General features: G+C 40.8%; 1 protein-coding gene across 2 annotated transcripts in view; it reads left to right on the top strand.

Annotated features, from left to right (window-relative positions):
* sh2d3ca (SH2 domain containing 3Ca) overlaps positions 1–17,388 on the top strand; it is a 50,719-nt gene extending 33,331 nt beyond the window's left edge. For both annotated transcript variants that reach the window (XM_075455766.1, XM_075455767.1), the window contains 11 exons: positions 6,040–6,168; positions 8,631–8,780; positions 9,797–10,074; positions 10,908–11,035; positions 11,139–11,511; positions 12,852–12,981; positions 13,172–13,287; positions 13,694–13,865; positions 13,952–14,063; positions 14,154–14,360; positions 15,279–17,388. In XM_075455766.1, the coding sequence (XP_075311881.1) occupies positions 6,040–6,168; positions 8,631–8,780; positions 9,797–10,074; positions 10,908–11,035; positions 11,139–11,511; positions 12,852–12,981; positions 13,172–13,287; positions 13,694–13,865; positions 13,952–14,063; positions 14,154–14,360; positions 15,279–15,454 (1,971 nt within the window). In that variant the 3' untranslated portion in view covers positions 15,455–17,388. The remainder of the gene's footprint in view (positions 1–6,039; positions 6,169–8,630; positions 8,781–9,796; positions 10,075–10,907; positions 11,036–11,138; positions 11,512–12,851; positions 12,982–13,171; positions 13,288–13,693; positions 13,866–13,951; positions 14,064–14,153; positions 14,361–15,278) is intronic.
* The last annotated feature ends 2,950 nt before the right edge of the window (positions 17,389–20,338 follow it).

Here is a 20,338-nt window from a genome sequence, read left to right as displayed (position 1 = left end):
CTGTGCATGATTCAGCACAACCGTCTGCTCTGCTGATGTGTACTTGGATGCTTGTGCAGCAAACAGCAGTATTGTCTACAATGTAGATGGGGCCTCTCTCCTGGACATTTAATTACGTGTGATAGGCCATTATATCATTTAAACTTGTCACGTGGAGCAGGTGGAAGTCTCAGGAAACAACTTATAAAAACTGTGAGCTTGCTCACAACTCTGCATCATCAGCAAGGCTGGCAGAGTGTTGTTAGAACTCCGGCATTCAACTGTGTCTTCTATAATATCTTTATTTTTCTGTCCAGCTAGAGATTCTGATGCATCTTCTGGATCTGTTTTCTATACAATTTCAAGATTAGTGTAAGACTAAGTTCAAAACACATTAATACATCAACTTGCATTGCATTTACTTTTACTTTTCTGTTAATGCATGTGTCAAATCTACTTCTACACTCGTCTTTATGGCATTATTGAAAAAGTAGCCTGAATTAACTTTGATTCGAGAGCATTCTAACCTTGCTTAGAAAAAATAAAGAGGTCTAATGTTAACATCCCTCCCTTCTAATGCTCATATCATTTTACATGTTACTTAAATACTACACCCATGAGAGCTTGTGTGAATATAACAATGGAAACTAGGCTGGAGGGCACAGCGGAGGGATTACAGCGGTCTGGAGAGGGGGGATATTGGACATGTACGTACTCAGAAACCTCGATAGTGTGTACATGCCAGTGTGTGTGTGGCTGTAATGGGAGATAGGAGGATACAATTTTTTTTTTTTTTTTTTTTTTTGCAATAATCCAGGTCTCTATCACCACAAAAGAGGTGAGATATGGGGATGAAGGGGGTAAAGAGAGGAGGAGAAAGGGAAAGCAGATAAAGGTAAAGCAAGGCTGTTCAGGATTGGACCCTTTCCTCAAAGCGTGTGTGTGTGTGTGTGTGTGTGTGTGTGAGACTGTGTGTATGTGTGCAGGAGGTGGGATCCATCCACCCCTAAACACACCCGTCCAAACCCCCACTGCCAGCACAACTCGGGGTGTTACCGTGACAACATGGTTAAAAACTAGCCCACTGGCTGCAAAAGAAAGAATGTGCATTCTGACATGAGCTTTGATCCAAGTGCAGCAGTCTGGGTAGAGTGCATTCATCTCCTTTGTTGGTGCTTTTACTCCGGAATGTGTTCCTGCTTTTTGTTCTACTTTGCATCCTTGCTGGTAAATGCCAGAGACTTTATTTCTTCCCTGCAGGTTTTCATACTTGTCAGCAATAATTTTCCATTTCATTTCTCACTGAGGCCTTCGCTCCTGGAGTCGTGTGTTTAGAGTTGCATTTCTTGGCATTGTGTAACCCTTTGGCAAAAATTAGCAAAGAAAGTATTTCATGCACAAACAGCGACACGCTGGTTTGCACCCCTCTGTTTTATGCATCGTAAACACTTGGGGCTTTAAATTTCTGACCTAACATCAGCAAACCCACACATCCATGGGCAAGTACGCTGTTGTCTCAGTTAGAAGTGGAGTCATGCAGTGAAAATGTATTTCATGACTGCCAACACTGAACACTCACACTAAAGAGGACGCTATGCAAACTGGACACAGCGATATAAGCAATTCAGTGCGCAATAGACAGAACATAATCAAAGAACCGCAGGAACACACACACACACACACACACTCATTCAAAATGGGTATGAGTGCATAATAAATGTATAAATATGTGCATATTTTTAGAATGTCTCCCCATTATCATCCCTTTCATTTATTTTCCTTTTAGTTGGTTCATGTTTTTTCTCCTCAAGATGTTGAGAGATGGAGGTGTCGATTTTCACCCAGGGAGGGTGCGGTGATGTCATGACATGAAAACTAATTGGCCTGCTGCGAGAACAGTAGACTTGAGTGCATGTTGGTGTAAATTAGGTGACGGATCACACTGTGCTGTTATCGACGGCTCATTTTCACACGTGTGCCAAGGGGTAGGGCTAAGGGGTAGGGGTAGGGGTAGAAAATAGAAATGGGATTGGGCCTAAACCTGCTAAAACCCTATAGCATGTTTTCTGACTGCGCTCTCATCTCTTCCTACCTGGTGCTACTTCTCTTAAACTCAGCCCTCACCAGCCCAATCCATTTAGAACGCCACCCATAAAGAACTCGAACAATTGCAGTACACGTGTGCAGACGCATGGACAACTGCACACACACACACAGATACATACACTTATATATGCATTGTTATGTTTCACACATGTGAATTTCCTTCTCTTCACCTCCCCAAGGAAGCCAAGTCCTACATCAGCTGCTAAATTGCTTAAGCTCTCTCATCGGCTGATGGGCTCCCTGTCTTTCTGCATGTCTTCCTCTCTGTCTGCATTAATGACTTTCTGCTGTGTCTGTCTGCCTCTGTGCCCTCCTGAATGTCTGATGTCTTGTCTTCACGTGTGCTTGTTGTTTAGTCTTTCTCTTGAGGACTGTCTGCTTGTGTTATCCTCTTGTTTGTCTACACGGCCGCTCCTGATTCAGCTGGTGTCTGTGGTTTGCTCGGACACTTTTTGTCACCCCGTGTGACTGCTGTGTTAATAAAATCCATGCTCGATATAGACATGCATAATGTACCAATGAAACCGGTTCATGTTTTTGTTTGGTACAGTCAACCAAAATAAGAGACTGCTGTTTCAGACTCGGTGCACATCAGGGAGCATGAAAACCTGAAAACTTTATAAATTGTGTCCAAACAGGAAAAGATAGAAAGGACGCCTATTATGCCCGAGGTCTTTCCTGAGGTCTTAATGAAATGACTGTGTCAAAGTAACAAAGTGCTCCTTTTTCTTCCATATATTTACTCCTCTATTCCAGTGGATCATTTTTGGAGTTGGTGAACAACTGGACCACTCTGCCCCTCTTTTCCTTAGGGTCAGCTTCTATTGAGAGCTTTAAAAACCCCAAAATTATGTTATTACTGTATGAGTAGGCATACGGTTAAATAGCCTTAGAGTTCAGACCACACACAAGACTTGACTGACCGTTTCATTCTCAATTACATAAATTTCCCAAGTCTGCAGTTGAACCATGGACAGTTGATGGGCTGCCTGTCCCTTTTTTACAGGCACAGTTTTGCTGCGTGTCTCGTGTTGACCTGGAACAATTTGTTAAAACATGGACCACAGAACATAACAGCACATCACTCAAAACTCGTATCGTAATTCCTCGGTCACATATTGGCTTCAAAAATCTCTTGAGTTTCCTGAAGCTCAGTTCATCAAGTTTTTTTAACAGATAAAGTTAAGAGCTAGCTGGCCAATATTTCACCAATGTTCCAGATTTTTATTGATGTCTCTTCGCTTGTGCAAAGACCGATGTGTCATGCACAAACCTGGCTTTCCAACAGCACGATCCTTTTTGCATTGTTTCTACCACCTTTTCACGCTGTTCTACTACTGCCGGCAGCCCCGGCCTGCTACCCATTGAAAACAATACAAGTGTTTGTGATAATAAGGCCTAATTATAACAATGAACAATTAATCATCATGCCAGTAGCTGTAATAAACACCAACTGACGTTACTGCTTCTGTACTCTTCACACTAACAAACAAATACACATATATTTGAATGGAAATCAAGGACTCAAAGTGAAAGGTATAGTCCTACTCAATATAATTGTGCTAGTTATGTCATATTAGTCTTTGTAAGCGTCTCCCATTCTACTTACAATGAGAGTGCATACAACATGTAAGTATCCATTGTACTTGCATTCATTGTACGTTTCCCTTTTGTCATCAGATAATATGTTCTCCCTATATAGAATTTCTTGCTCTTTATTCACACCCTTCAAGAGCTCTTGCCTCCTTTCTTCCTCTCTGCTTCCTCACTTTTTAAGAGGAAGGTGCATCTGCCACTACAGCACACTCAATTCCTACTGAATGCCCTCGTGGAAAAATAACCCCAACAAAGTATTTTAATACTACCATGATGATTCAGATTGATAGCTTCCACTGAACTGTGTGAGATGCATCATTTTTATTTTCTTTAGATAGAACACAGCAGAGTAGATGTCGTCTTTGTCTTTATCCGACCTTGTCAAATCACTTTATATTGTCTATTTGTTGGTATCCGTCAGTGTTTCCCCTTTAATGTCAGCCTATTTCATGAACCGTATCATAAATAGAACCCTGCTGACATTTCAATTTGCCTCATAACCCTTCATATACACACACACACACACTCACAAGCCAAGTTCATTGCAGAGCATCAGTTTAGTGGCAGGCCTCTCTTGGGTTTCCACAGAGACAAGAAAAAGCAATAACTGCACACTTGACCCCTCTGCTCTTTCACTGGCCTCTTCTCACCTTCACAAACGCACACATTCACACACCTAAAATCTAATCTGGGAGAGTGAGCCTCCATGGTGATATTCCTCCATCCTCCCCAGAGGATTGGAGAAGAGACGAGTATAGAGTAGTGGAGGAAGTTAATAATTTCATCTTGCACCAGCCTGGAGACGATAAGATCGAATGTTTGGCTCTTGCATCATACGCACAGTCTTGCAGGAGCGCGGAAGCTCAGCCTACATACAGGTCATTAGTCAGTTTTTCATCCTAACTTGCACTGATTTGTTGTTTCTCTGTGAAAAGTCTGACAACAATCTTGCTGAAACTTTGACTGTGGGGAGTGGAAAGAGGGCATGTGTGCGAGACGTGAGAGAAAGTCAAAGAAACCCCCCCCCCAAATAAAAAAGACAGAGATGAAATGAGTAAGAATATAAGAAGGAAAAGAGGCTCGACTTGGTGACAAGGCTGTTTACTGTTTATTCTGGTCTCCTGTCTCATTTCTCTTTATAATGGCAGAGCTGAGAAGATTTTCCTTTCACCCTTTATTCCTGTGTGCACTTCTGTCAGTGCATATTTGTATGAAGGTTTGTGCGTGTGTGCACATGTATTTGTTTATGTGCGCTCTGTGTATTTTTTTTTTAATCACGTTAAGCCGTTTGTCTGAACTCTGGGGTCCCTCTGTGGGACTTCCCATTTTTCTTCATTTCTCATGCAAATGGTACTTGAGCAGAGCACATACAGCATTACCTTCTGGAGTTATTGTAAAATGTCGAATGCCTAATGAATTGTGAATGCAATGTGGATAAATGCAACATAAGTCAAACGCTGTCACTTATTATACATAATTTCTTCTAGCCTCTCAGATGTAAGTGAACTACATTTATATAATGCTGTTCTAATCTTATTCCCTACAAAGGCTTTAACATTCTCATGCTGGCTTTGTTCTTTTCACAGAGCACCTTCCTATAAAACACACACACACACCATTTATACATAGGGGCTCTGTATAATTGAGGTTCATCCTGCTGACACTGACACTGACACAGACTGGAGAGGCTGGCAGATCGAACCACCAACCATCCAATTAGTGGAAGACCTTCTTAACCTCCTGAGCCACGACCGCCCCAGTCACAGAAAGATTCACCTAATGAGCCAAACTTATGCTGTTATCATTATTTCAGACTCGCACAGATAAAAGGGGGGGTTCTGTGCATATTTTTTACATCTCCTCAGCTGTTCAAGTGGTCATTGTGCAAAGAGAAATAAGAGGCTTTGAAATGTTAGATTTCTTGAAGTTCTTTGGATTTTAGGTAAATTCTTTTTTGTGTATTTGGTAGTGTAATAAGCCGTCCTAACTGGCCATAATTTGCCCATGTTTATTACTGCTGTGTCAGTGGGTGTGAGCATGTTTGTGGGCGAGGTAGCACATAGCGATGCTTCCTGCAGGGCTGCCTTCTGTAGCACAGGTGTGTGTTTTTATGTATCCGTGTGCCATACACCCATGTGATCTTATCACTCTATTGGGATTTAACTACCATTTGTAGTATGGAAAATGTCATATTATGCAGCTATAGAGATATTCATGTTTGCCTTTTTGTAAATAAATGTTATTCCCTCTGGTATTTTGGTGAAGATTAAGCTTTTTTACAAGCTACATGTGATGAGTCTTTTGCTCCGATTCGCACCAACTGATGTCATGTTTTCTCCTCTTGTTTGTCTGGCACAGTTCTCAAAGGACAAGTATCTGCTGGAGTCTCCTCCTGAGAAACTTCGTAAGGAACTGGAGGAGGAGCTGAAACTGAGTCCTGCTGACCTCAGGAGCCATGGCTGGTACCATGGACACTTACCCCGAGAGGTATGAACCCAGTGAAATGCACTGTGCGGTCTTAATACATACAGAGAAGAATACACAGTGCTAGTCAGAAATGATGGAGGCAATATCTAGATGCTTTCCTAGAGTAAAAGTGCAAATACAGCTAATTAAAAGGGCTGTGTTATATGTAAAAGTGCAGCAAGAAACATTCTTAACAAAAGTACTTTAGTATTTGTAGCAAAATGTTAATTTATTATTCGACTTTATTAGTACCGAAGCATCGGTAAGCAGCACTTTCCATCGGTTTTCACTGCTTCAGAAGCAGTATTATATACAGGAGCAGGATAAATCTGAGGAGTTCTGAGATGATGTGAAAAACAAGTTCTCATTTACATATGTTTTCAGTATCTGCACTCAGATGCTGAAAGTTTGTGGAACAAGGTGTAAGGTTCAGAAGAGGAAACAAAAGAAATGAGTATTCACTGGACCAGTCATAGTTCACACATCTGAAAATTTCATCCTGACAACACAGAGCTTTGTTTCAACTTTTTTTTAAAAATATTTTCATGTTGTCGTTTTGTGCTTAAATCAGGTTTAACTCGACCTGCCACGTAAATGTAGTCCAGTGGAAGTACAAAGTGGCATATAATGGAAATTCTCCAAAAAAAATAAATGATACAAGAACGTTAGAATTGTTTGGAAACGCACTACCTGTAGATGCACTCGGGTACTTTCCACCACTGGTGTCAGCCAAACACTGCATTTGACATTTGGAAACGGTCTGCTACAGATTTGCTGGTTTCAGCCTCACAAGCGTGAGGGTTTGCCACTTTTCTCAGTTTTGTGTAACTGAGAATATATATTTATTCAGGCCAGCCACTATGCAAATTCCACTTTGTAGTCTGGGTATTTTTAGGCTTGATAATTAATCTCTTCATTGTAAAAAAAAATAATAATCACAGATGGGTGAAAAAAAAAAAAAAAAAAAAAGTAATTAGCTGCAGGCACACAGTCCCAATTTGACAGTTTCAGATAACACACAGTACTTTGAAACATAGACACAACCAGAAATTAATTTATCACGAGTCAGCATGAAAACAATTTAGGAATGTAGTTAGCAGGAAGCCCACTGATATATGAATGAAAAGCAGTCCCAGCGGCACAGAAATAAATTGGAAAGAAACAATTTTAGAATTTTTTTTGTTGTCCTATTATCATAAAGACCGAATGAAACCGTCCAAATGAAAAAGCCAGATGATGATGATGGGATTAATAACTCCCATCATCTCTCTCAGCTCAGGAGAAATTGCTCCAGCGCTCAGGAGGGAAGCTCTGCTAAACAGACAGATGCGCTTGTTCCTGATTTGCGCAGTTGAGTTTCACAGCTGGTGACGAAGACACGCATACACAGAGACACACACACAACAACAGACCCGGACACTCGCACACAGACTGGATGCACATGTGGAGGGGACATGCACATTGTTCCTAGACACAGCCTCTGTCTCTTGATCAACCTCTGTTTCTCTTTCACATACACATGAACACCGACTCAAATCAGCCATCTGCGAGTCTTTCCTCCTATAATTTACATAAAATATTCATCTATTCATGGATTTGCCCCAGTTTGAACTTGGGGAAACCCCAGACGCTCTGGTTACTGAAATAAAACTTTATCTCACACACTCTCTGGGGACCAGTTAAGGATCAGATAAATGAAAAATAAAAAAATAAATAAACCTACTCACCTCAGCAGAATTATGTTTGACACTGTGAAAGATAAGAAGACAGTGAATTCGCTTTGTGCCTTTGATCTGTGCGTATGCTGCCTCCTGCTGGTCTGGGACGCTGTTTACCTCAGCCTTTGAACTGCACGTTTCATGCCTCGTCTAAAGAATTTAAAGCTTTGCACCATCTGCTTTCAACAGCAGTCTCCTCACAGGTAGTTTTCAAGGGAATATTGCTCAGTCCAATTTTTTTTTTTTTCATCTCTTTTACTACATGGCGATTTCAAAAACAACACCATTGCAGCGTTTGATATCGGTAAGATGTACATTCTAAAGCTGTCCCTCTGAACACGAATGGCGAAACTGCTTTTCTTAAGTGACTCTTTTGTCAATAAATCCAAAGTTAGTTTCCTTCAGTTAATGTTGCTGAACTCATCGTGACACACACAAAATGTATCACGAGGAAGTCATTCTCCGATTGCATTCATCCGTTTTGGACGCGTTTTATCCGTCACTGTCTGGTCAAACTAAGCATAACAGAGAGAGTTTGGCGAGTGTGGTGGTTGTGTTTGTTCAGCAACATAAACAGTCTGTTAGAAATCATCACAGCTCTCAGAATTAAATTATTCAGCTTCCAAAGTGTCAGAAACCAAATGCTCACACACGCTGCTTCTCACGGGGCCAGATTTGCTTCGAGCATTTTTAGGCTTTGAACTGTTTTTACCTTCTTATCGAACTTCTTTACCTACTTTTTTTTTTTTTTTTTTTTCTGTTAAGGTGTCAGAGACTCTGGTTTTGCGGAATGGAGATTTCCTTGTGCGTGACTCTCTGACCAATGTGGGTGACTATGTTCTGACCTGTCGCTGGGATAACGAGGTGCTCCACTTCAAGATCAGTAAAGTCCTGGTCAAATCCAGTGAGACAAAGGTATGTTTTCATCTTTTACTGGCTGTCAAAATTCTCATCTGTACTTTTAGATATGATTTAAACTTAAATCTTAGATTTACTTTAAATTCTGCTGGCATAATGGGCATAAGAGAGTAGCTAACTACAGTTGAGGGTCTATTTTCTCTTAGTGTTAGAAAATCAAACAAATCAGCCATTGGGACACTTTAAGTTGCTCATCAGGAAAGCATGGTTGTAACTAATAGCATTATTGATGCTTTGGTCCATTTGGATCGCCGTGTAATTTTTCCATCGAGTTTCCATTGAGCACGGCAGTATTTTAATTGAATCTGGCCATCATTAAAGCCGGTAGTTAGACCTGTGTTTGACCCGTCCTATTTATCCTCTGTGTCTGTTTTAAAACAGCCTGGACACGAGACAGCTGTACATGCTAAGGGCATTTTTGAAAGACTTCTGTTAGGACAACAAATCAGCCTTTTATGAGTTTCGGGCAGGTTGGTGACGCAAATGGCGAAATTACTGGACTGCGCAATGACAGCACAGCCCCACACACAACAGTTGTGGTACTGCGGTGATCGCAGAAGAGGAAATAAGTTGCATGATCAAAGCATCAGCACTTTCAAGTTTTTAAAATCGGGCAGAGCATCAATCAAAACAAGTATCAATGATCAAATTTTCCATATATTGTATAGAATGGACTGCAAGAGTTTATACACACGCTTCTTCTGGGTTCACAGACGGTGGATATTCTTGGTAAATAAACACTACCATAAGACAATAGACCTGCATGGACCATTAAGCAAATCTGAAGCTGAAATGTTCATAAAACACACACGCAGTCAGTATGGCCAGAGCCCTGATATCTTTAAGACACTGAGAGACAAAGATATGTTGGGATTGGGCAGAGGGCTGAAACAGATTGGGAAGCATTATAATGTGTCTGATAGATCATACTGGTTTTAATGTAAAATAGGCAAATGTTTATGAGGTTGTGTGTGTGTGTGTAAAAGAAAGTTCTGTTCCATTTTCATCTTCAGGTGCAGTTCATGTTGGAGTCCGATAGTTTTGACTCGGTCCAGGAGCTTGTTCGCTTTTATGTGGGCCAACGCAAACCGATCTCCCAGTCCAGCGCTGCTCTCATCTACTGTCCGGTCAGCAGGACGCTCCCCCTGCGCTACCTGGAGGCGACTTTCGCCCTCTCCAACAGCAAGCAAGGCTCCGCCTACTCGCCTTCCAGTCAGAGGGGAGCGTACATCAAGAGAAGGAGCGTCACCATGACTGATGGACTGACAACCGAAAAGATGATATCTCACAGGTGAGCGTTTTTGAATGAAGACGCAGCACTTCTCTTCAACATGATAGACGAGCAGACAATAGTAAAATTCTAACAGTTCTTTCTTGGAGTCTCGCAACAACTTTGTCATTGTTTCATTGATGCTTTATGTTATATACATGATTAGTGACTCAGACAGTCCCAGTCCAGTTGAGACACCAGTGGCACCGCCAGAACCAGACCCGGAACCTGTGCCCAAATGCAGGTTGTGTGTGTTTTGTGTGTGTGTGCGTGCGTGTGACACTAGTGTTGTTCTTGTGCACTGAGGTGGTGCACTTATCTTCCACAATCCTCCAGACCCCTCACTTCACAGACTCCTTTAGCTCCTCCCCTCGTAATAAGCATCAGATCCACAGACCTTTTCACTCCTGCACTGGATCACTCGAGTTTCAAATGTACAAGGCTGTTTGAAACCTGAATTAATCTACAAAAGAGGAGCAGACGAATCTGTTGTGTACAGTGGAAATAAATTCTGGGCTCACGTTGAAGAGATTTATGGGGGGAAAAAATGATCGGGCACAGATATTGAAAATAGTTCCAAGTGTTAATGAATAAAGTGATTATCAACCTCACGATAACAGATTTCTGCTCCTGCTTCAATTTCCCAAACATGAGTTTTCTTGTAGTTGAGAAATGACAAACAGACATATTTGTCATGACAGTGACACCAACTAAAATGTCTCCCTCCTCTGTCACCCTAAAGAATAAACATTCACACCCTTAATAGCACCATTCGTTGCCATGTGAACCTGAGGTTTCCTTCAGCAGCCAGCCAACCAAAGATTTTTAACATCCTGAAAATGCTGTGTTCGCAGCCCATCGACCATCCACCACCATAAAGATGCAATGCGGAATTGTGCGATGAGCATGGATCAGATTCAGGAGTATCGCTGCCCCTTGTCGCCTGTTGGGGAAACCCCGTTGTCTCCTGCATATAGTGCCAGTAAGAGCCAGAAACACTCAGACTCAGACACATAAATAAAACATTTGAATATTCACAGACACTGTCTGCAGAGAGTTTAAGGCTGCTCTGTCTCTTCTTTCAGTCACCAGGCAGAGAGCCCACTCAGGCGGGCGGGTCCTTGCCATCGTTCCTCCGTCCCCTGCGATGCGCCGCTCCAGCGACCCTCAACTCAGCCCCTCAGCCAGTAACAGCCCTCCAGAATATCCTCCTCATACCTCTCACTCTGCACACTCCTCACCTGCTCATCATTCAAGCTATCAGTCGCATTCCTCAGAGACGGCAGGGAGCTACTGTGACCTCAGACCCTGTCCCTCCGGGCCACCTAAACCTCCTGCTAAGAGCTACGTAGAGCGCTTGCGAGTGGAGGAAGGGAAGAGGGAGGAAGCAAGAAAGGAAGGAGAGGGCATGTTCAGCATCCCCCAGGTGGAGACGGCTTCCTCGTTCAGGCCATCCAGGTACGAGACAAAGGATTCTTACTATAGCCTCAGTTTTAAAATAACTTGGGAGTACATTATGCAAGGCGCAGCTTAAATTAGGAAAAAAAATCAATAAAATATGGATTACAGACTGGACCACATTGTGGTTGTTTTAGTGCAGAACATAAATTTAATAAATTGTCCATAAAAAGAGGAGTAAGCCCTGAAAAAATGCCAAAAATTTGGCTGTTGCTCTTTCTTTGATTACTGAACAATACACAAGACAGCCTTTAAACTAAATCAGATTGGTGTGTGCAGGGAACAGAGGAGCTTACTATTGAATTGAGGACCAATAAGTCTGCCATTTGATAACAGCCAGTTAGAGTTTTACTAATTTTATGTTAGGTTTTATTTTTATTTTATATATTATTTTAATTAATACAGGTGTTACAAGAATTAAAAAGTCTTAAAGTTTGCCCAAAGGCTGTTTTTAGGAGGGAGGAAAGCGTGAAAAAAAGCAGGATATTTTGTGATCGCACAAAAGAAGCAATGCAGGCAAACCAAACTGCAGCTTCAGTCTTATATTTTCCCCAACACCTGCAACAGTTTTCTCTTCAATAAGGGATTTTTTCCCCCTCAAAGGTCAACACACCAACTGACATTCTGTCATAGAGGGAAGATATATATGGCAGTGAGGCGGTTGTGTCAGGAGGGCAGTCTTTGTGCTGTCTGACATGAGGGATATTGTATTTAACTGGGATTTTAGCCATGGGAGGAAACGGCAGACACAGCTTGTGAAGGGAAAATGGTTGGATTCACTGTGTTGGAGGCAGCACTTTTGTGCATTTTATGCCACCCAGTGGAATTCTGGTGTGGGAGGATTATTGCTAAATGCTTGTGGACATTTCTGGGAGAAGAAGAATAAGTTAAGGCAAGAGTGCATGCACTGCATTTAATGGGGGTGATGCTGATGATACAGAAAATGCTCTGATGGTTTTCAGTTTAGAATAAATTTGTTCAGCTTGCACATAATTTATTGGTTAATATTAAGAAACTGAAATAACTCCCTAACATATTAATTCAGGCTCTTTGTTATGACACTAGCAACTAAGGACTGGTGTATCCAGTCAGAGAACCGTGAAAAGTCTCGACTGGAGTCCACCTGAAGATAATTAAAGTACACACTAAATACACCTTTATACCTGGAGTGATCCTTTCAGAGTTTGAGCTTTAGCAACATGATCCAAACGACTGGATGAGTCGCAGATCTCAGAACTTTGTAACCAACTTTCCTCTGCAAGTCACTTTCATGGTGGTCCCTGCAGCTCACATCCTGTTGTTCAGCATTTCCTGATGCTGTGAAATTGTTCTGCCTTCAGGTACGACTCCTGCCTTCTTCCTGCTGAGAACAAGCCTTTGGAGATGACTGTGTTAAAGAGGGTCAAAGAGCTGCTGGCTGAGGTGGATGCAAGGACCGCAGCTAAACACATCACCGTGGTGGACTGCAAGGTACACAAAAGCACATGCACAGATTTATGCAAGTCAGCATTAATCACGCACTCAATCATTCTTCCATGCTAAGGTGCATTATTACACATGTTAACAGAGACTTTTCCGCAGCAATAGGCATAAATGTGGACAAGCGTAACGGTTACCTAAACGTACGACTGATTATTTTTTTGTCTTTGCATTTTGGCAGGTTGCTAGAATATTAGGTGTGACCTCAGAAATGCAAAGGATGATGGGAGTGTCCTCAGGACTGGAGTTACTGACACTACCTCATGGACACCAGCTGAGACTTGACCTGCTGGAGAGGTGCAAATGCATTTTCTTTTTCTTTTTTCTTGTCTTGCTCTCGTGCCTTACTCAGTAACTGTTATTAACTAAGCATTGATCATCTCTGCTCTTTCTTCTATTACATTACTCGTCACTGTCTTCTCATTCTCTGCTCCACCTCCTTTATTTTCCAATAGATATTTCCAAATATATCTCAAAATCAAGTTTATTGTCAAGTAGGTTTGCACTTCCAAGGAATTTGACTTGGTGTTGTTGGTGCAGAGTATTAAGTCTGAAAAGAAAGCTTTCTTTTTTGAAGTCTAAATGTGCCGCATCAAATTGTGCAGTACAGCTGTTTATCATGTCTCTACATCAACCTTCTGTGACAGAGTATTTTCTTTTTTATTAACACCTACTATTTAATGGTCCCACCTTTTTCGCTCAGGTTTTACACCATGTCTATCATGATGGCTGTGGACCTCCTCGGCTGTACAGGAAGCACAGAGGAGAGGGCAGCTCTGCTCCATAAGACCATCCAATTAGCAGCGGAGTTGAAAAGCAACCTGGGAAACATGTTTGGTTTCGCAGCAGTGATGAGAGCCCTGGAGCTGCCACAGGTCAGAGACTTAAAGACGGCTTTAAAGGTTTCCATCAAAGCCTGGTGTCAAATGTGTTCTAAAATCTTCGCTTTCCCTTGCTTCAGATTTCCCGCCTGGAGCAGACATGGATGACTTTACGCCAGAGACATACGGAGGGCGCTATCCTATATGAGAAGAAACTCAAACCATTCATGAAAAATATGAACGATGGCAAAGGTGAGGTTCTAGTAGTGTTGTGTTTCATAGAAAAAGATTTATTGCATTTATTTTGTCACAGCTGAACTCCGACCTCTCCTTTTCTTCCAGAGTCCAGCGTCCTGTCCAACTCCGCCTTCCCCCACATCCTTCCCGTCCTGTCTTTACTGGAACGCGGCCTGGCTCTCGGGGAGGCGCTTGAGCCCTGGGAGAGCGCAGAGGTGGGAGTGGATGTGGTCATGTACCACCTGGAGGCCGCTCGCACCATCGCCCATCACGGGGAAATCTACAGAACCAATGCAGAAACCAAATTGCAGGGTAAGACGATGATGCTCACCTCAGTCTGCACTGTGAGCTGCATATACTGTTTTTATACGTCACTTCTGTATTACCATTTTCACTCTTTATCCGGCACCCGTGTTGCTTGTACAACAGTCAACCTTTTAATTATTTCATCAACACCAATATTCAGAAATGAAGAAAGAATGTCCTTTTCTTGTTGTGTATTCAGCATCGTGGAACATCTCATGCTGTAAATAATGTGCGTTCAGTATCAGTGTCACAACACCACTGATTTGATTTATTGATCTTTTGTGTGTGTGGTTACTGTGTTAACTGTATCGATCATTAATACTTTGCCATTGGTTCTCAGTCCGAGGCCATTACTGCTTTATTGACCAGCCTGTCAATAGTTTTTTGTTCACGTCTCTGTTTTCGGTTCTAACCTGCTATTGACTACTCTGACCTCAGTTGACTCCTTTTATCAACAGTTAAAGGCGCCCTGGTGGATGTGCTTATTTTCATGCAGTTAGACTTGGTTGAATTCAAGGTTCTTGTGTTCAAATCCATCCGTAGGTCACTGAGGTCAAGGTGTTTGGTCATTCCTCGAGCACTCTCTGAAACTTTAGGATTTCCCTGTAGACTTTCTGCTGTGAGAGTTATCAGATTAGCATGTTCAGACGTTGCCATTTCATAGGCATCAGTCACTTAGTAAGCGGCTTTTCATCTGTGGGTTTCCTACAGCATTGCCTGTTAAGAAGTATAGTACCTTACTTATGCGCTGATGTTGTTGTTGTCTGGGCTTTTTTTAACACAACTGGCTATGCTGTAGCAGTCCAGTTTTTTTATAGTTTTTTTAATATCCAATTAAAATCTTCTACGTTTACTTCCATTTCACTATAATCAACATTACAATGTCACCCGTATGATGCAAGCTCTTTTGTCTCCCTCCTTTAGGAATTCAGGAACGAGCAGAGATACACGAGATCTTCCAGACGGAGTTTCAGATGCGTCTCCTGTGGGGCAGCCGCGGCTCTGAGGGCAGCCAAATGGAGCGCTACGAGAAGTTCGACAAGGTCCTCACGGCTCTGTCACATAAACTAGAGCCTCCTGTGCGCCACAGTGAGCTATAGCGTCTGCTCTAACGCCTACATCGAATCACTCCTGTTTGCTCTTACCACACATAGTGGTATGGTCGCAAATGATGATGATGTTGGAGAGTTCAGTCTGGACTCTGGGAGAAGGGGAAATGAATGGAGGCAGCTAAAAGAGCACGAGGAATACAGAACGGAGTCTCACTTGGAACACGTGTTGCACTCAAATAAAGCCGTTCATTCTGTTCCACTTGTGGATTTACTCAGCGCTGAAATATTCAAACACGAGGGAGAGGAGAAGAGCAAAGCGGGAAAGAGGACAGGGGAATGGGGCGACCAGCTCTTCTATTAGAAAAAGTAACATTTGTACGGCGTGCCTCGAGGGCCAAAAGGAGGTGCATTATTTGGCTTTGCTCCAGAATAACGCAGACACTCAACTGCTGTCACACACTGTAGCCGAAATAACCACAATAGCTTACAAAGGTCAAATGTAGATGTTAAGTGTGTGTGTGTGTGCGTGTGTCTGTAAGCGTGTTCTCCATTTTGGTACATCTGTTTTATTTTTGCTTTTTTGTTGTTTCTTTATTTGTTCTCATCAGCACGTGAAAACTCTGGACATTTCTTCATGAATCCTGAGAATCTGGAGAGAAAAATCTCATTAACTATGTATCAAGCAGTCCATTTAAAATGTATCAGGCATGCATTAATAAATGTATCTGAAAGGAAACATTTGCAGATGTAATTCAGCTACTTGGATGCGAGGGCCTCGTTCTAAGCAACCTCTTTTCGTTTTGGCTGTAATACATTTGATATTGTGTGTCCTGTCCACAAAATGTAGCTTCAAACGGCATCATAAAGGACAATAACTGTGGATTGTATACAGTTAAAGTTCAGTTAAAGCAATGTTTCACGAGGTATGTGAACATTTCTGAAAATACCTTGGGTATGACTCATGCTTCAGTTTGCAGACTTGCTGAAATAAAAAAATAAAAAACATGGTTGATGCATGCATCTGTAAAAGTTATACCAAGTAAAATGTTGCTTTAATAATAACAATTTAGGTACATTTGTGTCAAACGTGAGAAAAATACGAATGATTCAATGATGAGAATTTGTCTGTGGAAAATCTTTAGTGACATCTGGCTGTCATCTTTTTTTTTTTTTTTTTTTTTTGTTTGCTTTTGTTCAGTTCATTTTGGTCTTTTTCAGTTTGAAAACTGAGGTGAAACCAAGCATGTGTACTTGACAGCTGGGCCACACAGAAAGTCCTCCGAATGTATGTTGTGATTTTCTTTCTTTTTTTTGTTTGTTAGTTTCACCATTGGAGCTAAACTTTCTGGAATAGTTTTATTTTACATTTTGGTTGACTGTCCAGTGTTATATTAGCGCTCTATTGACAGTATATGGGTCTGAGAGGACTGGAGCCAACTCTCAGAGCTATGCAATCATTTCAGCCAATGGCTGAGAGACCCAAGAAGGCAGGATCCCTTTCATAATATTTAGGCAAATCATCAACCATTCTCATCCAAATGAATGGATGAAAGTCATCTCAGATGTGGGACAGAAATATTCCTGAAGATGATTCCTTATACCCTGGAAACGCTTACTGAAGCTCCTTCAGCGGATGTAGACTTGTGTTTAAATTGCTGGTTCTCTGTCCTTGCACCCACTGTACAGATCAGGATTAAGGTTAACGTAGGAGTGAAACAGGAGGTGCACTTAAGTCAGGAAAAAAACACTGAAATGAAGATGTACAGTACACGCAGAGAAATGACACATCTGTTGTGTGTTGTTTTTGGGTTTTTTTAGGGTTTTTTTGAGACCAAGAGGATGCCTGCTGGTTTAGGTTTGACCGATGATAATGATGTAAGCAAAAAGTCTAGAAGTGATTCAGGACTGATCTCATGTTTGTTGTTTTTTTCTACTAACTGTACATAGTAATTCAGTTTTTTCCAATAAAACGATTGCTTGTGTTGATGAGTGCGATTCTTGGCTCAGAATGGAAAAACATTGTTCATGCAGTTTTGCTGCTGTTGTGTAAAATCTTGTCACATCTTGTGTGATTATGTAATTGTAAGTAAGTGCAGTCTTAGGGTTATTTAAAGAATTAAAAAAATATGAATAAATACTTGAGATCATAATCAGATTTCAGCCTGGAAGGAAAGGCTTACATCGAAACTTTCACAATGTAAATAAAATCCAACAAAATTACAAAAGTTGTTCTGCGACAGTTGGCGGCAACAGTTCAGTTTAGAAAGAGGTAATCGCACACAGAGCTAATATGTTTCCTGAAATAGTCAAATGTCTGACTTTCAACATTTTGATATGTTTTAATGTTGGGAAAAATATCTATTTATGACATTTGCATTTCACTGGAATTGGAGTTGGGTTTTTTTCTGCTACATCTCCTCCTCCACTATAGAAATGTCTCGTACTTTTCACCGCGTTTTTTGACTTTGTTACAGTTACTCTGACGATTCAAATAAGTGTTTATTCGACTGAGATTTTTTTTCGATGAACAACAATGAACATGAGCACTTTCGTCCGTCATACTAGATTTGGCCACAAAGGCTCATTTTCATCTGCAGATGAATGGCATAAGGTAGAAAACACAGAAAACTCATAAATAGTCACGGCTCCAGATTGGGAGGTCATGAGAAAATAAAAAAAATTGACAGTTGTGATGTCAGACCCTCAGTTCTGTGGGAATAGTGTACACTGTACTCGTTGCTGTATTAGAAAGGACTGACTGCCCATCAACACTTTTAACTGGGAAGTCATTTACAATCTCCTCCATTATTAGCTTAGATAAGAGGAGTTAATATTAAACATAATCAAAAAGGCACCGTAAACATATTTCAGTAATGTTTTTTATTAGTTTACTGAAATGTAGTAATTTATTTTTCTTATCTTTTTAAATGAAGCTTAGGTTTCATAATTCTAATACAGCATCCTATTCTTTCTTCCTGCAGGTTATGTGAAGTTTTCTTTAGGAAACAGTGGACCAGTAACAGGATCTTTACCCACAGCTTTCAGAAAATGGGCCTTTAAGGATTACATCTATTTTGGCAATTGAAGTATATCATGTTTAAATAGTGATGTGTGTGAAATGTTGAATGTAGGACTATAATTTAAAAAAAAAAAAAAAATTTAACCAAGTTTTTACTGGTTTTCATATGTATTTACACATATCTTTTAGTTTACAACAGATTTTTCTTTCTGTTACATACATATGAAAAAGAAAACTCCAATGTTATTCATGAAATGTATAAACTGAACTATCAAAGAAATAACAGTTTGGCAAACACTCAGTCATTGGACTGTTTCTGACATTCTTCTAGATCACATTTGGACGGTTCTGAGTTAGCATAGATTGTTTCTGTTTCACATTGGCAGGTTTAAGTATTTGCTTACAGGGCCCCATCTTTTTGAGAAAATGTCCATCTTGAGATGAAGGTGTGCTGTTATCTTCTCCATCACGTAAACCCTTTTCACTCTCTCCTGCCACTGGGGTATTGTGGGAGGGAGCGGTTTTAACCACAAGACAGTTATCATCTTCTTAGCTATTAATAATAGGACATGTAATAGATACAGCTTCATTGTTTCCCATCTTTCCTTAGGGAGTGCTCCTATGATATAAAATTGTGGGGTCAGAGGTAAATCAATGTTTAATATAGAGATTATTTCTTTCTTAATCCCTTCCCAATAGTTTTTCAACTTTGGGCAGTCCCAAAATATGTGTGTGTGGTTTCCTATCTGGTGACAATACCTCCAGCACAAATTTGTTTTGTTACTGTCAAATTTGGAAGTTATTGAGGGGGTTTTAAAATATCTCACTTTCAGCTTCCAATTGAATTCTTTCCACATTGGGCGATTAGTTATTTCATGTCTCTCCTCACACATATTTTAGGACTATAACTTTATTGGAGTATTTCATGTTATGTTTCATGAAAATAAAATACCTCAATACTTCTTACACCATGAAAGAAAGCTCAGCAGGTGACGTTTTGCCAAAAATATTTTGCTTGCAAAGGAAAAAGACAAAGATGATGATATCTGCATATTTCCACTCCTGAAGATAATAAGCAACTACGTTGTTTTTTTTTAAGAAGTGTAAAAAGTTTATTTTATTTCATATTTTTTTATTTACAAAAAAAAAACAGTAAAAAAAGCTGAAAATGCCTCGAGGAGCCACTCTCTTGCAATATACCTTTTTGGCCAGCAGGGAGTAGCATTTCTCTATCAAACGAAAACAGTCTCCTCTTGAACATAGATTATAAATTTAACCTTCATCCATCCAACTAAAGCCACCCACGTCCTCATTCCAGGTCCAGTTTGACTTTTTTGGTATTATTGGATTACACTGAGCCTTAGTTTCTCATTGAACACACAAAAAAACACCTTTTTTTTTGTTTTTGGTAATATTTGGCAAAATTCTGGGCACTTTAAGCTACTCAAATTCGTGATTCAAATAGTTGTGATACATTCAAAAAAATCTAAAGTACGTGTCTTTATTCATAGGAGAATGAACCATATGATGTGCGCTGGGTACGTGTGTTGTGTGAAGCATCACACATTGTTTTGCAGAGAGACCCGTGGTGATGGCAGTGGGAGGGAGAAAAGACAGATGGAGCATGTGCGTATGAGTGTGTCTGTGCGTGTGTGTCCGCAAGTATGTATATGTGCATTCGTGTATAAATGTGTTCTTTTGTCAGCGTGAGTGCGTATGTGTGCTATAGCACAGATGTTGCAGGAATACTGCTGGTGCTGCTTACTCTCCTCATGGAGACAGAGGTACGTTCTGTTATACTGGCCGGGAGAAGGGCTGACCATACTCCAGACCAAAAAAAAAAAAACCCAAACAAACAAAAAAACAAAGCCATCAGGAAGAAAAGGTGAGGAAATTACAAAGAAAATCAGAAG

This window comes from Odontesthes bonariensis, chromosome 22, assembly GCF_027942865.1.
Source record: "Odontesthes bonariensis isolate fOdoBon6 chromosome 22, fOdoBon6.hap1, whole genome shotgun sequence".
NCBI classification, from domain to species: domain Eukaryota; kingdom Metazoa; phylum Chordata; class Actinopteri; order Atheriniformes; family Atherinopsidae; genus Odontesthes; species Odontesthes bonariensis.
This window is presented reverse-complemented; position numbering and strand designations above follow the sequence as displayed.